At 33.3% G+C, this 17,569-nt stretch overlaps 1 protein-coding gene across 2 annotated transcripts in view; it reads right to left on the reverse strand.

Moving 5' to 3' along the window:
• Positions 1-17,163, reverse strand: part of kek5 (leucine-rich repeat, immunoglobulin-like domain-containing kekkon 5 protein) — a 60,216-nt gene extending 43,053 nt beyond the window's left edge. Inside the window, exon 1 of one of the 2 annotated variants that reach the window (XM_013316205.1) lies at positions 16,609-17,163. In XM_013316205.1, the coding sequence (XP_013171659.1) occupies positions 16,609-16,611 (3 nt within the window). In that variant the 5' untranslated portion in view covers positions 16,612-17,163. The remainder of the gene's footprint in view (positions 1-16,608) is intronic. The other variant, XM_013316206.1, reaches the window with a different exon arrangement.
• Positions 17,164-17,569: the final 406 nt, after the last annotated feature.

The following is a 17,569-nucleotide window of genomic DNA, read 5'->3' on the forward strand; positions in this document are numbered from 1 at the left end:
GTACCCTTAACCATTAGGCTATTGGCGCTTCTTAATATGGTAAAGAAATAGTGCAGTGGTTTCCCTAGTAGCTAACTTTATGGAAGAGCCAAATATTCCAAGTTAGCGGCCAACCTTCAAGACTGAAGAGGCACTAGAAGAAGAAGAATATGGTAAATAACATAGTGACACGAGTATTGAAAATAAACCTATTACTAAGTAGAGTTTTTGAAATATGTGAGAGTGGAAATGCAAATAATAGTATTCAGAAGAATTAAGTTACTACATCAGTCCTAGTTCGTAGCCTAATTAATTGCCCATATCTTGCATTTAACTCATGACATTTGAAACGAAGCATTACTTAAGATTCAACCACAGACTGCCTTATAATTTAGAGTACTTTTAACAATTTATATAAACTCCCAACTCTAAAATTGTGTTTGTGTTTTAATCAACATTTTAAAGTTCGTAAACTTTATTCTTGTTATTTACATAATGTTTACAAAAAAATCTAGTCTATATTTTCGTAGAAAACTAATAAACTTGACCTGAAAAATTAAGGCTTGAATGAAAAATCTAGTTAGTGTCAAGACGTGCCAATATGTTAATTTCGTCGATAAGATGCATGATTTAGTGCATTCGATTATCGACTTAATTCGTATTGTCATAAAACATTATTTTTGAAGTGATAAATCTCATTTTTGGTCAAGTAAGGCTTTCCTGATAATGGTACACTCAGGAAATATATCGCAGGTAATTAATAAGATTTATATAGGTCAGGTTAACATTACGTACCATTGTCTGCCTTAATTTTAGATTATTTAAAACGATATTCAATTTTAGGTTAATACTTCTTCTTTGTTATATTTGACATCGTTCAAAAATTACTTTACCATTTTCATCATCAGCTTACTATACCCATTGAGGGGCTAAGAACCTACCCGAGTTAGGGGTGACTAGGCTATAATCTACCTTAGCCCAGTGCGAGTTGGTTGACTTCCTTCACCGTAAGAACGTCGGATACATATGTAATTTGAAAATCGAAAACATATTGGGTACATGGCGTGATTCGAACCCAGGACCTGCAGCTTACAAGTTAACCTAATTCTTGAGCCACCGACTTGGTCATTTACTAACAAAAAAACTTGAAACATTCGCTTTTCTAATCTTCATAACTTCTAACGTAATTTAATTCATCGAAAAAATGTTAAACACGATACTGAAACTTGAAGTAGTGATGATTGCGTGAAATCAACATTAGATTCGAATCCCAAACACGCGGACATAAAGCATGTTACGTAACTTATCGAGTCAATAGAGTGCTAATGGATGTTCCGTCTCTCTCGCACACCAGATGTTGCCACACCTGGCGCCTTTGTTACTGGACACTTCCGTTGATGCTGATTCCAATATACATAAAGATAGTCTCACAAAAAGGTTACGATAGATAAAAAATACGTACAGGTTGACGTACAAAATACATCTTAATTACGAAATGCATTTATATAGATCGAGTTTTATCACAAACTAGCCATCGCCAGTGACTCAGGCTGTGCTGAATAAAAAAAAACTTAATTAGTAGCCTATATGTTGTTCCTGACTATGTTTTAATTCTATGACTTGAATTAAAATTTATCGAGATATATGCAGCCGTTCTGGAGATACCTTCTAACAAACGTCCATCCATCCATCCAAACATTCGCATTTATAATATTAGTAAGTACAAGTAATTTATTTTAAGAAAAACTACGTTAGTTTAACACTTTATCGATTTATTAAAAAAAATATTAAAAATCAAAATTCAATGTTTTTTTCGTGTGTGTAATAAGTGATAACAGTCTTACGATATCAAACTGAACAAATTCTACTAAAGGTTCAGACCTTGTTAATAATTCAGATTTAATCCTTGTACCTCCGTCCTAGATCAAGGGTTTAAGAACATTTATATGCTTAATTTATAAACTATCGCTTTTCGTCTTTAGGATTGGAACACAATTTATTCTTCAAAGCTTTAAGCTGTATCACTTTAAAGTAATTTGGTTTTTTACTCAATAATAAAAACAAAACAAGTTCAATAACTTCAACTTTTTTAAAACACGCTAATTTTAACTAAAAACACAAATCAAATAATTTTTCGTCTGGTTATTTTGACAAAATAAACATACTGTATAATTCAGCATTTAATAACACCCTGTAGCGGACACTATGTCAGCATTGTATGTACAAAGATCATGCTATATGTTCCGCAAGATGATATTACAAACGATATCTGAGTTGTTTGACATCAATACAATTTATTAGGTCGAGTTGTCGAGAAAAATTTATTGTGACAAATGAATATGTCGATGTAGAATAATTATACTTCGCCTTAATGGGGTAGACAGACATATAAATAATTACATTATTTAAGAGAGGTACCAACCTGTACTTTTAGTAAACATTTGCAAAAATATTGCCATCTCACTCATACTCTTTAAAAAAACCAGATAGAAGTATATTTCATTTTTTTAATAGTTTTAGTTTTCAACGGTGTTTTAAAACTGGGTCGTTATACTAGTCCTTAATACGAAAAGTCCATAAAAACCGATCCATAGAGAATGGATTTAACGTTAACTCGCACTTTAACTGCGGTAAACTAAGAGATAAGCTGTACCGGGAAGCTGGAATGTATATAATCCTTCTATATTTTAATCTCAATTCTTAACTCAATTAACTAAATCGCTTTAACTAGCATTATTCATTATAGTTATACTAAAATGGAGAATAAATTTACGTTTACAATACTTTTTTTTTACAAATATGACAATGCCGTACAATGATAGCACAACTGGCCAGCAATCGGCAGATCTAAATTAACCCATCCGTTAAAAAAACAAAGCCCGTTGACAGTCGTGTTCGAAATTTAAAATTCTATTTAAATTCCGAAAACGCAAGCAATAAACCGTATCATATCGCGAGCGGCTGCATAACGTTCGTGCTCGAAATAGGTGTACACGAGTTTCTGTGGATATAGCCTAGGGCCAGTGACTACGAGCTCTACGTGACTGTTCATCCGACACAATGAAAAATGAACCTTATTACATAGGCAGTACCGCTAAGAATAAATAAAACTCTTCAATCAAAAAAGCCACTTGAGAATAACTCTTATGATTTAGTCATAAGGTTGGTTTTGAATTAAAAGGTTTGCGTGTTATAACAATTCAGTACTAACGCCGCAAAACCGGTGCGACTGGTGTCTGGCCAGACTACAGCAGTTGCCTTAAATGGCAAAAAAAAAAATTATACACTGGGAAACTATCGTAGGAGTGAGGTTTCGAGTTGAGATTTAACTTCTCGTACGAGTTGTTTTGTTATGCAAGTTTGGGCGTTCAAAGTTAAAGTGCTTTATGAAGTTAAGTTAACGCATATAAAATTAATTAATAACATTTTTAAAACGATTGGTTGCCGGTGGCTAGTACTTGGAGTCCTTACGAGACTTCGTTGGTATTGAGTCTTGCTCAAGCCATAAGTTCTTGAAATATTAAAGACAATTGAATAATTACAATATAAAAAATTAAAAACGATCAGACCAGTTACGAACTTTTCTAAATGAAACAAGAATCCTGTCTTATTTGTAGGACTTAAGAAAGTAAAAAAGGCTTGCGACAAAAATAATGCATAAAAATCAATTGTCTGGTTGAAATCGGTACGTGCGGAAATAGCCATGGATAAAAAGCCCTGTCTAGACACGCGGGAACATTTAATACTGGCAGTATATTTAGTTCATGCGATGTCTGCCACCAATGTCATCGAACGACTCAACATTGTAGGGGAGAAATTTATTCATAAACATGCATTGCTTTTACCAACGCCGGACAGTGGTTGTGAACATTTAAACTCATACTATATTTCAATTTCGACGCTATATTTTTATTGAGACGAGATTTGGAGAATCAAATTACTTGTTTCGTAAAAATACAGAGCAAATGAAACAAAAGTTACAAAATACAACTGAAATCTAGTCCGAAAAGCAAAAATAATGTCTGTCTAAAAACCTCTGCAAGCATAGACTAAAATTATATTATATTAAGTATATTTAGGCTTCTAATCATTGATTTAATACCTTAAATTACCGTATTTTACCGTAGTTTCTGAGGAAAAAAACTCTGTATAAAACATATTGTCATCCCTGTCTCATCTTTGACAAAACGGAGATAACATTATTTTTTGGAATAGGGATTTCTGTCTCAGAAACCCACGGTTAGTTCTAAAAATGATTGCGACAATCCTGCACTAATGTGTTTTACAATTCAACTCGTGTCAAGTAAATGCATATCACAAAGATCTCATGTCTGTATGTCCATTGAAGTCTTGGCAAACGGGTGCAACGTACGGCGCCAAGAAAGTTAGTCATGTTACCAATTATCTTGTTAAGTTTTTGGCAAGCCACAAATGCGGATTGAAATCAGCCGCACCCCCGCCATGATTAACTTACTCACTTAACTAAAGTCTAACCTAAAAGTTAAGTGAAGGTCAGTATTCCATTAAATAATACCACGTATGTTAAAAATACACGTAGACAGTAAAAGTAAAATTTTACTTCGATTCGATTAGTTATTATTTTCAAATATCTTGACAGCTCAAGGTCATCGGCGTGCTGCAGTGCCCTCCCCCCGTATCCCGCTACGTACGAACGCACCTACAATTGTGTTCTATGAAACGACTCGCGCGGAATTAAGAGCCGCCAAGATATCTGAAAACAACTATACTCTATTTTGCTACCAGACAAAATCTTCTTTCCTTATTTTAGTTATTGCTTAATTATTTTACAGTCCTGTCGTAAATCTACGAAAATTCCTTAGTTTACATATAGAAAAGTATTAAATCAAAGTAAACTGCTTCCGAAATTGTAACATTCCGATCTTCTAACATGTCTAAACAAATTCACTAAAGGTATTTCCTTCGCGGCATTTTTCGACTGTGGAATGTGTTGAACTGTTGAAGATAAAAATGGCGAAGTTAGGGTGCGGAGTAATCACTTTAAATTAGTTTACTAAAAATAAAGTCGAGTCACTTTAAGTTGTAAGTAAAGTCGGAATTTTTACATGAATTCATTTCGCTTCTAAGGTGGTTCTGAAATGAATTTCTCAGTAAAAATGTGTCTAATAGATAACAAAATATCTAACTTATATGTCCGAAATTAAAATAATCCAACAATTCACAAATCGGTAAAATAAAATCATCGTAATCCAAAACCGACAAGTTAAATCCCATCACTTTATGAAAAAAAAAACATTTTATTATGAAAACCTATCAGTATACGAGACCACAGACCTACGTAAATACTAGAGTAACCATTTTATACACAAAAACAAAACCTCAATAACTAACATCGCTTGGACTGAATAAAAAAAAAACAATAAGCCCACACGACACTATATTCTGTTGCGGGTTTTTTACACGTAATTTACGTTTATTCAGTGTTTGTATTGAAAGTTTATTGGTGACCCAATCCATTGACCTATTTTATAACATACTAGCTGTCGCCCGCGACTCCGTCCGCGTGGATATATAAAAAAACTTAATTAGTGTAACCCACCCATCCATCCAAACATTCGCATTTATAATATTAGCAAGTTAAATAAAAAGCAGCTCTTCAAGGCATAAATTCGAAAAAAAATAGTATCCTATATCCGTCTCCTGGCTCTAAGCTACCTCCTCACCAATTTTCAGCCATATCGGTAAAGCCGTTCTTGAGTTATAAATAGTGTAACTAACACGACTTTCTTTTATATATATAGATTTGTATGGATAAAAAAAGTTTATGTCTCCATTATCCTAATAGGGTTGCTGCTTACGTAATATAAATGAGTCTTTTAACTCATTATTTTCAATGTTATAATGTTCTAATTCATAATCAAAATTATCTTTGAAGAATAAAAAGCTAAGCTAACAGGTTGGAAGGGGAAGTGGATTTTACTGAGGAACGTTCACGTTTAAAAACACACACACATAGTCATCCTTACAACTTGTTGCATATATCAATAGACTAGGGATATTTTGGTGTTTTAGCGAAATTAGCTAACCATTTGCTTGTTGGCCACATTTTACTAAAAAAAAACTCTTAACAATTATATAAGAAAATCCTTAACCAACATTTCCTAAATAAATAGTAGTAGTTGGGATTAAATAAAGTTTTATACTGTCGCCTTAGCATGAAGGTCCTAGTTTAATCAAAGTCTCTGGGAAAGGTAAATCTGAAACATTCCAAACTTGTTAACCTTTACTGTTCCCGTTGGAACTAGTTTTGGGAAGATTTTTGACAGGACTTTCGAATAGCCGTAGGTGAACAGGAATTACAGTGCCGAGGAAAAACTAGTCTAACAATTAATCCACGTCTTAAATATATTGTTTTTTCTGTTCTGTCAAAGATATGCCCTGCCATGGATGAGGATATGTTTTATACAGAGATTTAGGTCTCAGAAAGCCACGGTATGGCAACAAATAGATAATGAGAATATAAAACTTGAGTCATATCACCTTTAGTAACTTCACTTAAATGTTAGATTTCAAATCAAAACAACAACAAAGCGATTTACCTTTCTATTCTCTTGACGTTTTCCAATTGAACTAAGTATATGTCGCGTCTGTTCTCAACATGTCCGCCCCGGGATAGCGACGTGTCTATCCCACTCAATGGGCACAGATTAAAAACGTCTGGAGAGCGCACGTGACGGGTTAAATGATGGATGTGCCGGCGTCTGAACTAAATCACTCCCGGTACTTCAATTAAATTAAATATAAGAAGGATCACTAATCACTCTAAATCAAAGATAGAGTGCTTCTGTCCGATCTATTTATAGTTCCGAGATAAATATGACCTCTGGTACGAGTAATATAGTGAATTTATACATATTAAAAATTACAAATGTATTTGCGTTAATTATAAAAACAATTTTAAAAAATTTAGTCGGTGTCTGTCCGTAAAGCCGCGTTTGTTCCGCATAATCTCCGCAACGTCTGCCCTATTTTGACGGGATTTTAATAGCAAGGTAGCTGATGGATGCGGGTATTTTATAGACTACTTTTTTCTTCATGAAGTCATGGGCGACCACTAGTGTTTTAATAAATAAGGTGTATAAAACACAATTGTATTAAGAAAGCGGAAATTACTACATCAGTGTATCATAGAACATAACATTTAAAAGAAATTCCACGTTTACTTTTATATATCAATTAAGAATCAAATGCTGACAAGTTGACAAGAAATCTAGTCCCTGACACGATAATTTTTTTGCACATTCATCGAACTGATAAATTTAACTTTCAAAAATGAGTCCATGTCAGTTTTTATGCAGAGTTCTTAACGAGGTGTTCAAGTCATGAGATGTCGACTGGTTTTTTAACGAACATATATCTGAAATCAGCGAATAACGATCCATTGCGGTCCTCTTATTTACGTCCTCCCTGAGGCCACTAAATGATATTCGAGAGAGCATTAAATATAATTTATGTTGGACAATTTTATTTGGGATATAACTTGGTGATACATCGGCGAATTACATTAGTTTATTACGGCAAAATACTTATATTTTCATAGTAATTGTATTTTTAATAAATAAGTAAGGACACTCTTCTTATATATAAAATTCTCGTGTCACAATTTTCGTTGCCATACTCCTCCGAAACGGCTTGACCGATTCTCATGAAATTTTGTGAGCATATTGAGTAGGTATGAGAATCGGCCAACATCTATTTTTAATACCGCGCGGACGGAGTCGCAGGCGACAGCTAGGTTAATTATAAATTACACAATTTATTACTTAAAAAAAATAAAAAGAAGATTGACTAGTCATATAACAATCAAGAGAAGAACATCAATCCAATGCACAAATCCCACATATAAAAAAAATTACGTACGCGCGAAAAACGAGTCAGTTAACTATTTAAATTAATTAAACTTGAGATAAATGGATTTTGTAATTCATAGCTTATAGTATTTTTCCGATAGATAAATAAATACTTTAGTGTATCACTTACTTAAACTTGGGAGCCTCGGCTCCTGAACTAGGGATAAACCCTATGTTTCATACCCTATGTGACATATTCTACTTTTTATGTTTAAGACTAAATATAAATAAAAATCAAACATCCTCTATAACTGTTCATAATCTTAATATAATGCAGCGTTGTTAATACATAGATATTATGTAAGAAGCATTCTATTAACAGCTTAATGTAGTCGGAAGATAAATCATACGATCAAAGCGCTACCGCACTTCCTCTCAATATTAATACTGACGATACTTCGCTTATGTTAGTTTCATAGTCAATAAACGTAATACATAATAGTGCAAGTGGTACACCAGAGAAACTTCGATAGTCGGAAACAACTTGATATTTGTTTGTATTTCCCATGATCAAGATGAGTTGATGGAAAGTGAAATCTTACCAGAAAAACAAATTGCCGTTGTCTGGGTTTCTGTCCACGTAAAATGTGACGGCCCTTTATGAGAAAAATAACCATTTAACATCGTCTTGTGGCCAAGAGAGAAGAAATAACGGCTTAACAGATCTTCACGTTATTAGGCAAAAAGGACATAGTCTGGAAGAACACATAGGACACTTATAAAATTTAAACAACTTGTATTTTATAACTTTAAGATAAGTTTTCTTTAAAATAACTTGTTATTTAAAGAAATATTTACGCTAACAGAATAACATTGTAGTAATAAAAAATAAATATATATAATATGAAATAACGTACACCTTTTGGAATCAAATGCAACGTCCATCGAACCTAATCCATACCGATAAGCAGCAGATAGCAACTGATAAAAACCCCAATACGATAAAGCCCCTCCTATATTGTAACCGAGTTTACGCGATCCATAAATCTTTGGATACAAACATGGTAATGTAAACCTTATACTATGGATATAAGGAGCATAATTGTTTAAATTATACATACATTGTAATATTTGTTTTCGTAAATGTCGATAAAATTACATATCAAACATGTAGGGTGTGGTAATCTGCCTAGTTAAAATTGGAGAAAATACGTAGTATAAATTAGTATTAAAAGTATTGCTACATTTTGTGTTGACTTAAATGGCTGGTTTTGAGTTAATCCAACATCAACGGCTTAAAACGCGTGTTATACGTACAAGTAAAAACTATGCCATTGCAATATTAAATTATAACTGGCCAGTTATAAAAATGCTTTTATTTTTCTAAGTGGCCAGACTTATTATTTTAATTTTGTTAATTTCCTTTATTTTTTTATATTAACATTAATTTCCATAAGTATCAACATTATAATATAAATTCCAGCTTGATACCTTCACGCGTTTTTGAGAAAAATAGTCTTGACAGACAGACAGACGGACAACAAAGTGATCTTATAAGGGTTCCGTTTTATTTCCTATGAGGTACGGAACCCTAAAAATAAGTGTTTTAAAACACGTTAACGTTAAGAAAGCTTTAACTTTCTGTATAAACCGCAAAGGAAACATTTTTAAACTGAAGATATAAAAAGGCACAAACAATTCAGTGACACCGTTATCTCAAAGTAAGAGGTAAAGCACAACACATCTCGAAAATAATTATAATTGAAAGTTACTAAAAGTAGAACTCCACTGTCAAGTTTGTGGGTACAACTTTTTTTTTAATTAAATTTCCACAAAGAGAATAAAGATTTTATACAGCCAGTAGTTTCGAGGTCAAAGAAAGCAATTAAAGTGGACGTAAGTAAAGTTTGCTTTGAGAAAAATTCACAATTTTCATTCATAATATAAAGTAGGTCCCGAGTATTATGTTAATTTTTATAAATTCAATTAACTAGAGCCACATAACGAATACGCAATTAAAACAGCTGATGTACAGGACAGCCTTGCACTATTAATCTTCTGAGTATTAGTAACATAATACTGGTCGCCCATTTGTCGAAATATGACCATATTTCATAACCATTTTTTTTTATTAAAAATGGCTTTACACACTTCTTCACAGTAAATTGTTTTTCAATGGGATACCGCAATTTCTTTAAAAGGAGGTACAAAGTTTTAGCTTCATATTGATATCTTCTATTATCTCATTCTTACGGTGGAGGAACATTTTGCACCCTGCACATAACTGCAAGGAAATTCAAATGTGTGAAGTCAACCCGCACTGGGCCAGCGTTGACCTAGTCAACCCCAACTTATGGTAGGCTCCGTGCCTTTCGGTGAGGAGTTATAGTGAACTGGTGATAAAGCTGTACCAAAACCGTTATATTATTTTAGAGAACGTTTTCATTTTATTACATAGAACTTATAAAGTTTGTATAAAAAATGTCACATCTATCCTTTTCTAGCCGCATTTGATCAAAATATAAAAAAACTTATAAATTCATTAAAATAGAATTGTTTCATTAAAATATACTGCATCGAGTCATGAATATGTAAAAGAATTCATCGTTTATTCATAATGGTTGCAGTAAAAATATTTTTTAAAAAACACATTGCACACGTAGAAAATATTAGTTGATAGAGAATTCGAAATAGCATAACAATTGACAACATAAACGTAAAACATACATTCGTGTTTAAACATATTTGATCTGTGTTGTTTTTAAAGAGAGTAAAAAAGATAGCAATACTTTATTGCATATCTACCTGTCCTTATCCCACTTTATGGGGAACGCACCAGGTTTACTTCCTTCATCTTTCTACATTTCAGTCACTCCCTGTATCATGTCACCTTTCACACAATCTTGGGGAATTAATAAAGTACCAAATAACAGGGGATATGAATGCCCAATGAGAATAAAGTGGTAGAAAACAATACCTTAACCCTTATTTTAAGATAATAAGGGGGTCGACATCGCGTCTGTTGAAATGATAAAGGGCCTCTATTTCTTAAAGTGCGATGCCTATGCAAACCTTTGGCACGCAGCCCTTACATCAAGGGTGCACGTAAGGACGTACAACGCTTTAGGCATTACGTCACAACACTAAGAAGGTACTAAGGGCGTGTAACTTTACGTGACGTCACAAGAATACTCAAAGACGTCTACAATGACCCAAAGATCACATAGACTTGTGTTTTACGCCTTTAGTATGTCGGCCTTTGAGAAAGCAAGTCACTGTCAAAATAACTGCAGATCGCGTGACACACATTCATATTTCATGGCATATTTAAGTGAACAGAATAACATCAATGTGTTATTTTATTGGTCTCATTGATATAAAAATTATTATCATCGCAGTTGGGATAAAACTTCACTCATATCCTTCTAGAACACTCTAGAAAACTCAAATCCTTCTTAACAAATCCGGACACCACAAAATTAGTGAAACATTTTATATATAATAATGTTTAAAAATTTATTTCTATTTATATCAGTCACTTTTATGAAGTCTACCAACCCGCACTTGGCCAGCGTGGTTGACTGTGGCCTAATCACCCTTAACTTAGGGTAGGCTCCGAGCCCCTTGGTGGGGACGTATAGTGAGTTGATGATGATATCAGTCACGTGTTAATTCAATGATAATTCTCAAGGTTCTAAAGATATTCTCTCCATAATCAATCTCGGTGATTCGCAACGATAAGTAATTGTCTAGTCAAGTACGTTTCCCCAGAGGGTCGGAGAGATTTTGCAACATTTTCTCAATCGCTTTAGTGTCTACCGAAATGGATTTCGCTTTTCGATTTCCTGAGAAAGGAACATTATCATAGAATCAACTTCTTTGCGTACCGAAGCGTGAATGTGGCTCAAAAACTTTCGTGAACAAACAAAAATAAATCATCTCTCTCTTTATGTTTTTATAAATTTTATTTAAAAACATAAACCCATGTATCCTTGGTTGGATAGACGGCGTAAATAAGAAAGCAAAAAAAGTGGGCATAGCAAATTGGAAGTCCGAGGCCAGAGATACACCGAGGTGGAAAAAGTTGCTGGACCAAGCCAAGGTCCACAAAGAGTTGTAGAACTAGAAGAAGAAGTATCCTTAAATAATCATTTTACATTTCGTACTTACAAACCAGCCAAGGAAACGGAGAACATCTTCAAATAATTATTATTACCGTTTTATTGCCAATCTATCAAAGTCTACTACTAGTCTACTAAGAACACTCCATCGGCAATTAGGATGACATAATTTCCTTTATAAACGTAGCGTCACAGAAGATTGTAGATAACTCAGTAGTCACAATGTCTGGTCCTTCGAGCAGGCAACTCAAGTAACCACTTACAGGGACGTGTCTAAGTGGTGATATCACGATGCCACCCTCATCGCTACCCACTTGATCTCTCGTCCTCTTGACTTCGTTCTGTACTGAATTACAATATTAAACATAACCTTAATTAGACCGCACCTACTTTATTACCCGACTTACAGGGGGGTAAAGTTTCGCGGGTTTTAAAGTTTAGTTCGTTAATTTATTTCTTTTCTAAATTAAGTGCTGTGTGTGAAACTGTTGAAGAAGCGAGAGAGGTGTGTCAGGATGGTACCAAATGGAAGGTCGCTGCCTACCCATCTGTGTGATAGACGAGAGTAATGTTGTGAAGTGACAATTATCCCAAAAAAAATTCTCGATTCAATGTTTTCATTTCATCGTTTACGCATTAGTTAGGTTTAAAAATTAATTAATATACGTAAATCTTATATATAAAATTCTCGTGTCACAATTTTCGTTGCCATACTCCTCCGAAACGGCTTGACCGATTCTCATGAAATTTTGTGAGCATATTGAATAGGTCTGAGAATCGGCCAACATCTATTTTTAATCCCGCGCGGACATAGTCGCGGGCGACAGCTAGTATTCTATGAAAATATATCTCTTAGTAATAGTTTTCTATGACCAATTTGTCGTAATAAAAAATAAATATTGCCAATTACTGTCCGAAACATATCCACAAATAATATCGTTTGATAAAACTTTATTGTTATATTAATCTTATAATTTATTATTACAAATCACCATTATTTTCAAAGACAAAAACACATTTTGAATATTTTGTTCTCTTCTTCGCATACGTCATTACTGAAGTAAGAAGAGTTGTCCTCGTCTGTATATGCCTTTACGGATGCGTAGACCACCTTCCTCCACGTCCGTTGATATTTTGATATCATTATTATATTCTCTTACAACGTAAGGTGGCGAAACGAGCAAGAACCGCCTGAATACGTCGAAATAGCGAAGCGACCGCTGCCAACAGACACAGAAAGTGGATACAGGAGGATAAACAGGGCACAGGAGATGACAGAAGAAAGTATAGATTTGTGTAAGAAAGGAGTAAATATAGATATGACGGCTGATAGAGATGCAAGGGAACAAATTACTCTCCGTAGTAGAAGGTCAGAATGACGATGAATGTAATTACGGAGCTAGAGTATATCGCTAGTGTAAGAACAGTATGCAGACATTGTCCGTGTTAATCATACTCTAGAGAACAATATCGATTCAATAAGATACTAGTCACGGTAAAATTCATTCTTTATAACAATACCAAAAGAAAATTCAATCGATAAATAGTTTGCAATATCCCGTACCAACGCCATCTATTGTTTCATTAATTAATCGATTTTTTATTGTTAACTTGTTAACCATTGTTTATATAACCCAGTTTAAAGAGTTCGTTATTGTTTTGTTCTCGCAAAGGGTTTACTTATCTTGTGTAAATGAGGTCAAAGATATACAATACTTAACTGGAAACACCGAGAGTATACTCAGAGACGCTTAAAAATACTTTATTAGTTGATCTACAATTTTAGACTTGCACATTGCTTAAATAAAAAAAAAACTTCACAAATTAATTACACAAGATTAAATTTTAATATAAACTCATCACAAATTTAATTTTACACGACATTTATAAAAAAAATAAAAAATTAACTGTTAATATATTTTACAGTCATAATTCCGCACGCAAACGCTTTAAAAGTGTTCACAAAAAAGCTCAGAGGGAAAAGTATTACCGACGTACTGCGGTACCTTTATAATTAGCACCATGAAGGTTTTATGTGCCAACGTTCGGATTTTAAAAATAAAAAGAATTTTACATTCAAAGAGGTTTTTTCCGGATTTAATTTATAAATATTATGTAACATTTTTCATTAACGTTAAACAAACAGTAAAGAAACTTAAAAAATAAGTTTTATAATGTTCTTGTTAATCAAAAGAACTTATCAAATCATCTAGGCGATTTAAACGAGCCGAAACTCGATCAAGTTGTGTCATTTTATTGCGTAGTCCCTATAGCCACCAGCTCTGTTACAACTTCATCACCATGTCATCATAATATAGCATTGTAATACGATTTATATATGTAGGTATACAAAATTTTAGCTCAATCAGTAACCGAGAAGTGTATCCAATTTAATTTACAAGATTTGATGCCAACCATGGGATAGGTGACACTAACGTAAAGTATAATTTGAAAACCAACCATGAGATTCTACTGACGTTCGTTAAACAACTATTGATGAACGTTGAATGATGACCGATGAATGAAGATCGATGAACGACGAACGAGAAACGAAAGATCAACGAACTTTACACCAGCAACTCATGGACAACTTTTATAACATATTACTTATCTAGTATCATAGTAATTATAAAATATAAGAAGATATTTATGAAGACGGTTAGACTTGCAAAAATCTTTAGCGTTTTAAAACGGTGCTTTGCGAATTGAGGTGGACAGTTAGGCACAAGCCACCTTTCACCTGGGGCGATTTAATCCCGAACGTGACGAGGGGATAAGCCAAGCCTACGTCTGACAAATAAACGATATGTTTACGTCAACTCAACGTACTTTTTGAAGAAAAAAAAATCTTTTAATAATTCACACAATACCACCACTTTATAGGTTAGCAGTCGCTAGCGACTCCGGCTCCGCGGAATTAAAAAAAAAAACTTAATTAGCCTTTGTACTCTTACAAACTATGTTCTATATCTATGCCAAAATTTCGGCGAGATTCGTGCAGCCGTTGTGGAGATACCTTCAAACAAACAACCATCCATCCATCGAAATATTCGCATTTATAATATTAGTAGAAAAGTGTCACCAGAGTTGTAGGTACTCATTTTACGTAACAATTTTGAATAGACAACTTATTAATATCACATCTATAATAAAAATTATTACATTTTTTCTTTTAAACATCGATAGATTAAGTCTACTTGACTTTTGTATTAGTTACATTTACTCTATCAAAGCAATAATTCTAGATCTAACAATGATACCTACATAACGTAATTTTTAATTAATTTTAACTCTGAAAGTAATAAAAACGCCGGCATACAAAAACATTCCATTTACAAGCGTGAATGCGAGAAAGTGAAAGGTCTTATTAAAGCGCCGAAGCGATTATTTATCAAAAAAAAACCCTTGGTAATAGACTAGAGAGAATCTCGGAGTTTCTTTTGTATTTCTTAGCAAGATTACTGCCGGCAGCGTCGAAGCAAAACTCACAAAGAACGCTATTACATCGAAAAAAATAACACGAAAGAAAAAAATTTAAAGCAAACACTGATGACGAATTGTACTTAATTTAATATGCATTTTTTTGTCAAATTGTGTAACCAGGAGTGCAAACTGTCGACTTCTTCTAAATAATATCAACGAATCCAACCAAAAGAGATACATTTCTTATGATACATCTTAAGATATACGGGGCGATATTATTATCTCATTTTGTTCACGAAGATGAAAATGGATGATAAGTTTGGGTGGTGAGGATACAAGGTAATGCTAGTATGGAAATATTATAGCAAAGAAGGAAAAATATGTGCTTATTAGAGATAGAACATGGGAAGATAAGTCTATAGATGTAGTGCTAAGAAGGAAGTAACTGAAATAGTGCCAGATCAATGGACTACAAAAACCTGTTGTACCAACCCCACAAAAAGTGGGAAGAGGGCAAAGAGATCATTATTTACATTTTTATATACATTTAATTTAGAATAAAGGAATATATTGAAATTTTATATTGTAGACAAAAAACAATACTTTTGTAATGTCTTGGAAACATCGCTAGCCTAAAAAAAACATTTGCATATATTATTTGTATTAAAAGTATGTTATATGTCTATGGTCTTCTCAATTGAATTGACGTAAAAATATGAGGTAGCTGTTCTTATTTTAGTAAATATCGCTTCTTTATGTATTATCATTTTTTTATCTATATCAGAAAAGAACAGGTTAATCAAGGACTGATGTCATAAGTGCGTGAAAAAAAACACATGCATTAACTTTTTTTATGATGGCCGGAAGTCAAGACCGCTTGGACCTCTGGTTATTCTAGGTTAGTTTTAATTAACGTCATTGTCATATCAATGTCTTAAAATCTAAACAAATAAGAATCTAAAAATAGAGCTAAAATCGCATAGATAATTATAAGTTCATATAAGTAAAGAAGCCGATAAAATTCCAAGAGACAGATAAACAAAAAACAAAGAATTTCGTTAAACCGTAACTTGGTGGGTCTTGAGCCCGCCAAAAGATAACCCGAAATGTCTTTTGTAAGACATGCATTGTCAGTTTGTTCTTACAAAGCAATCGATTGTAGGAAATTCCGAAACGTTAACCTCACAGGTAAAAAAATCAACTTTTTACCGTTAAAAGTGAATAACAGAATTTAGATTTAAATAGCTAAGACTTACCATATTATTTATCCAACTGTAGAAGTATCTTCTTATTAAGAAATTCCAGAAAATCACATAAGTGTGCACATTACAACCGGCACATATACACCACGACACAACGGATTTCTTGTTCACGAGATGAATCACCAAGAATGCACAACGTTACACATAGATTTGTACACTCAGAAATACACAGAACACTTTTAATTAACCATATTTAATTAAATTAAAACTTTTTTAAAGCGAATTACGACTTTTTTTATTGATCACGACGCTAGATAAAAGTTTTTCAACGCTAAACAGCGACACGGCATCCTGTGTAACGCCCAACGAATGACTGGTCGACTGGTAGGAGAAGTATAACCCAACAAAATTAAAATGGCCCTTACTTGCAACCGCGCATCATAATCCTTCAATGTTTTCAATATGGTAGGTTAAACTACAGAGTTTAATAAACAATAGTTTGTACTAACTTGATATTAAGTTACCGTGGCATGTAGGTTTACTATTTTTACAATAATATTTTCGTTTGAATCGTTAAAATCCCACTCCATGCGTGTTTGCAAGCGTCAATAAAAGTTTAAAACAGGAATTGTTTTTGTTCGGGGCACGAAGCACAAACGCATGCACCTGAACACAGCAACGGTTAATATTGCAGTTGCATTGAAGAAATGCGTAGCTAACTTCGCTATAGTTAAGATAGCGCCATACGATACCTGCTTCTGTAGTTTTTTTAAAGCAAACTTCGCTCCTTTTATTAAAATGAACGCAACATGACAGCTGTGAAAGATTGTTTTTTTTTTAATTTAGAAAGTTGTCACCATACATAATTTTTTGTGCAATGTTATTATTTAAAATGAGATGAATATTTAAGTGATTATTTGAATAAAATCATACCAAGATAATAGTACTATTTCTTAGAAATGAACAAGCACCTTTCATAAAGTAAATTAAACCTAACTTTTAAAAGCTTTTGAAA

Source organism: Papilio xuthus, unplaced genomic scaffold (assembly GCF_000836235.2).
Source record: "Papilio xuthus unplaced genomic scaffold, Pxut_1.1 DF826949.1, whole genome shotgun sequence".
Classification (NCBI taxonomy): Eukaryota; Metazoa; Arthropoda; class Insecta; order Lepidoptera; family Papilionidae; genus Papilio; species Papilio xuthus.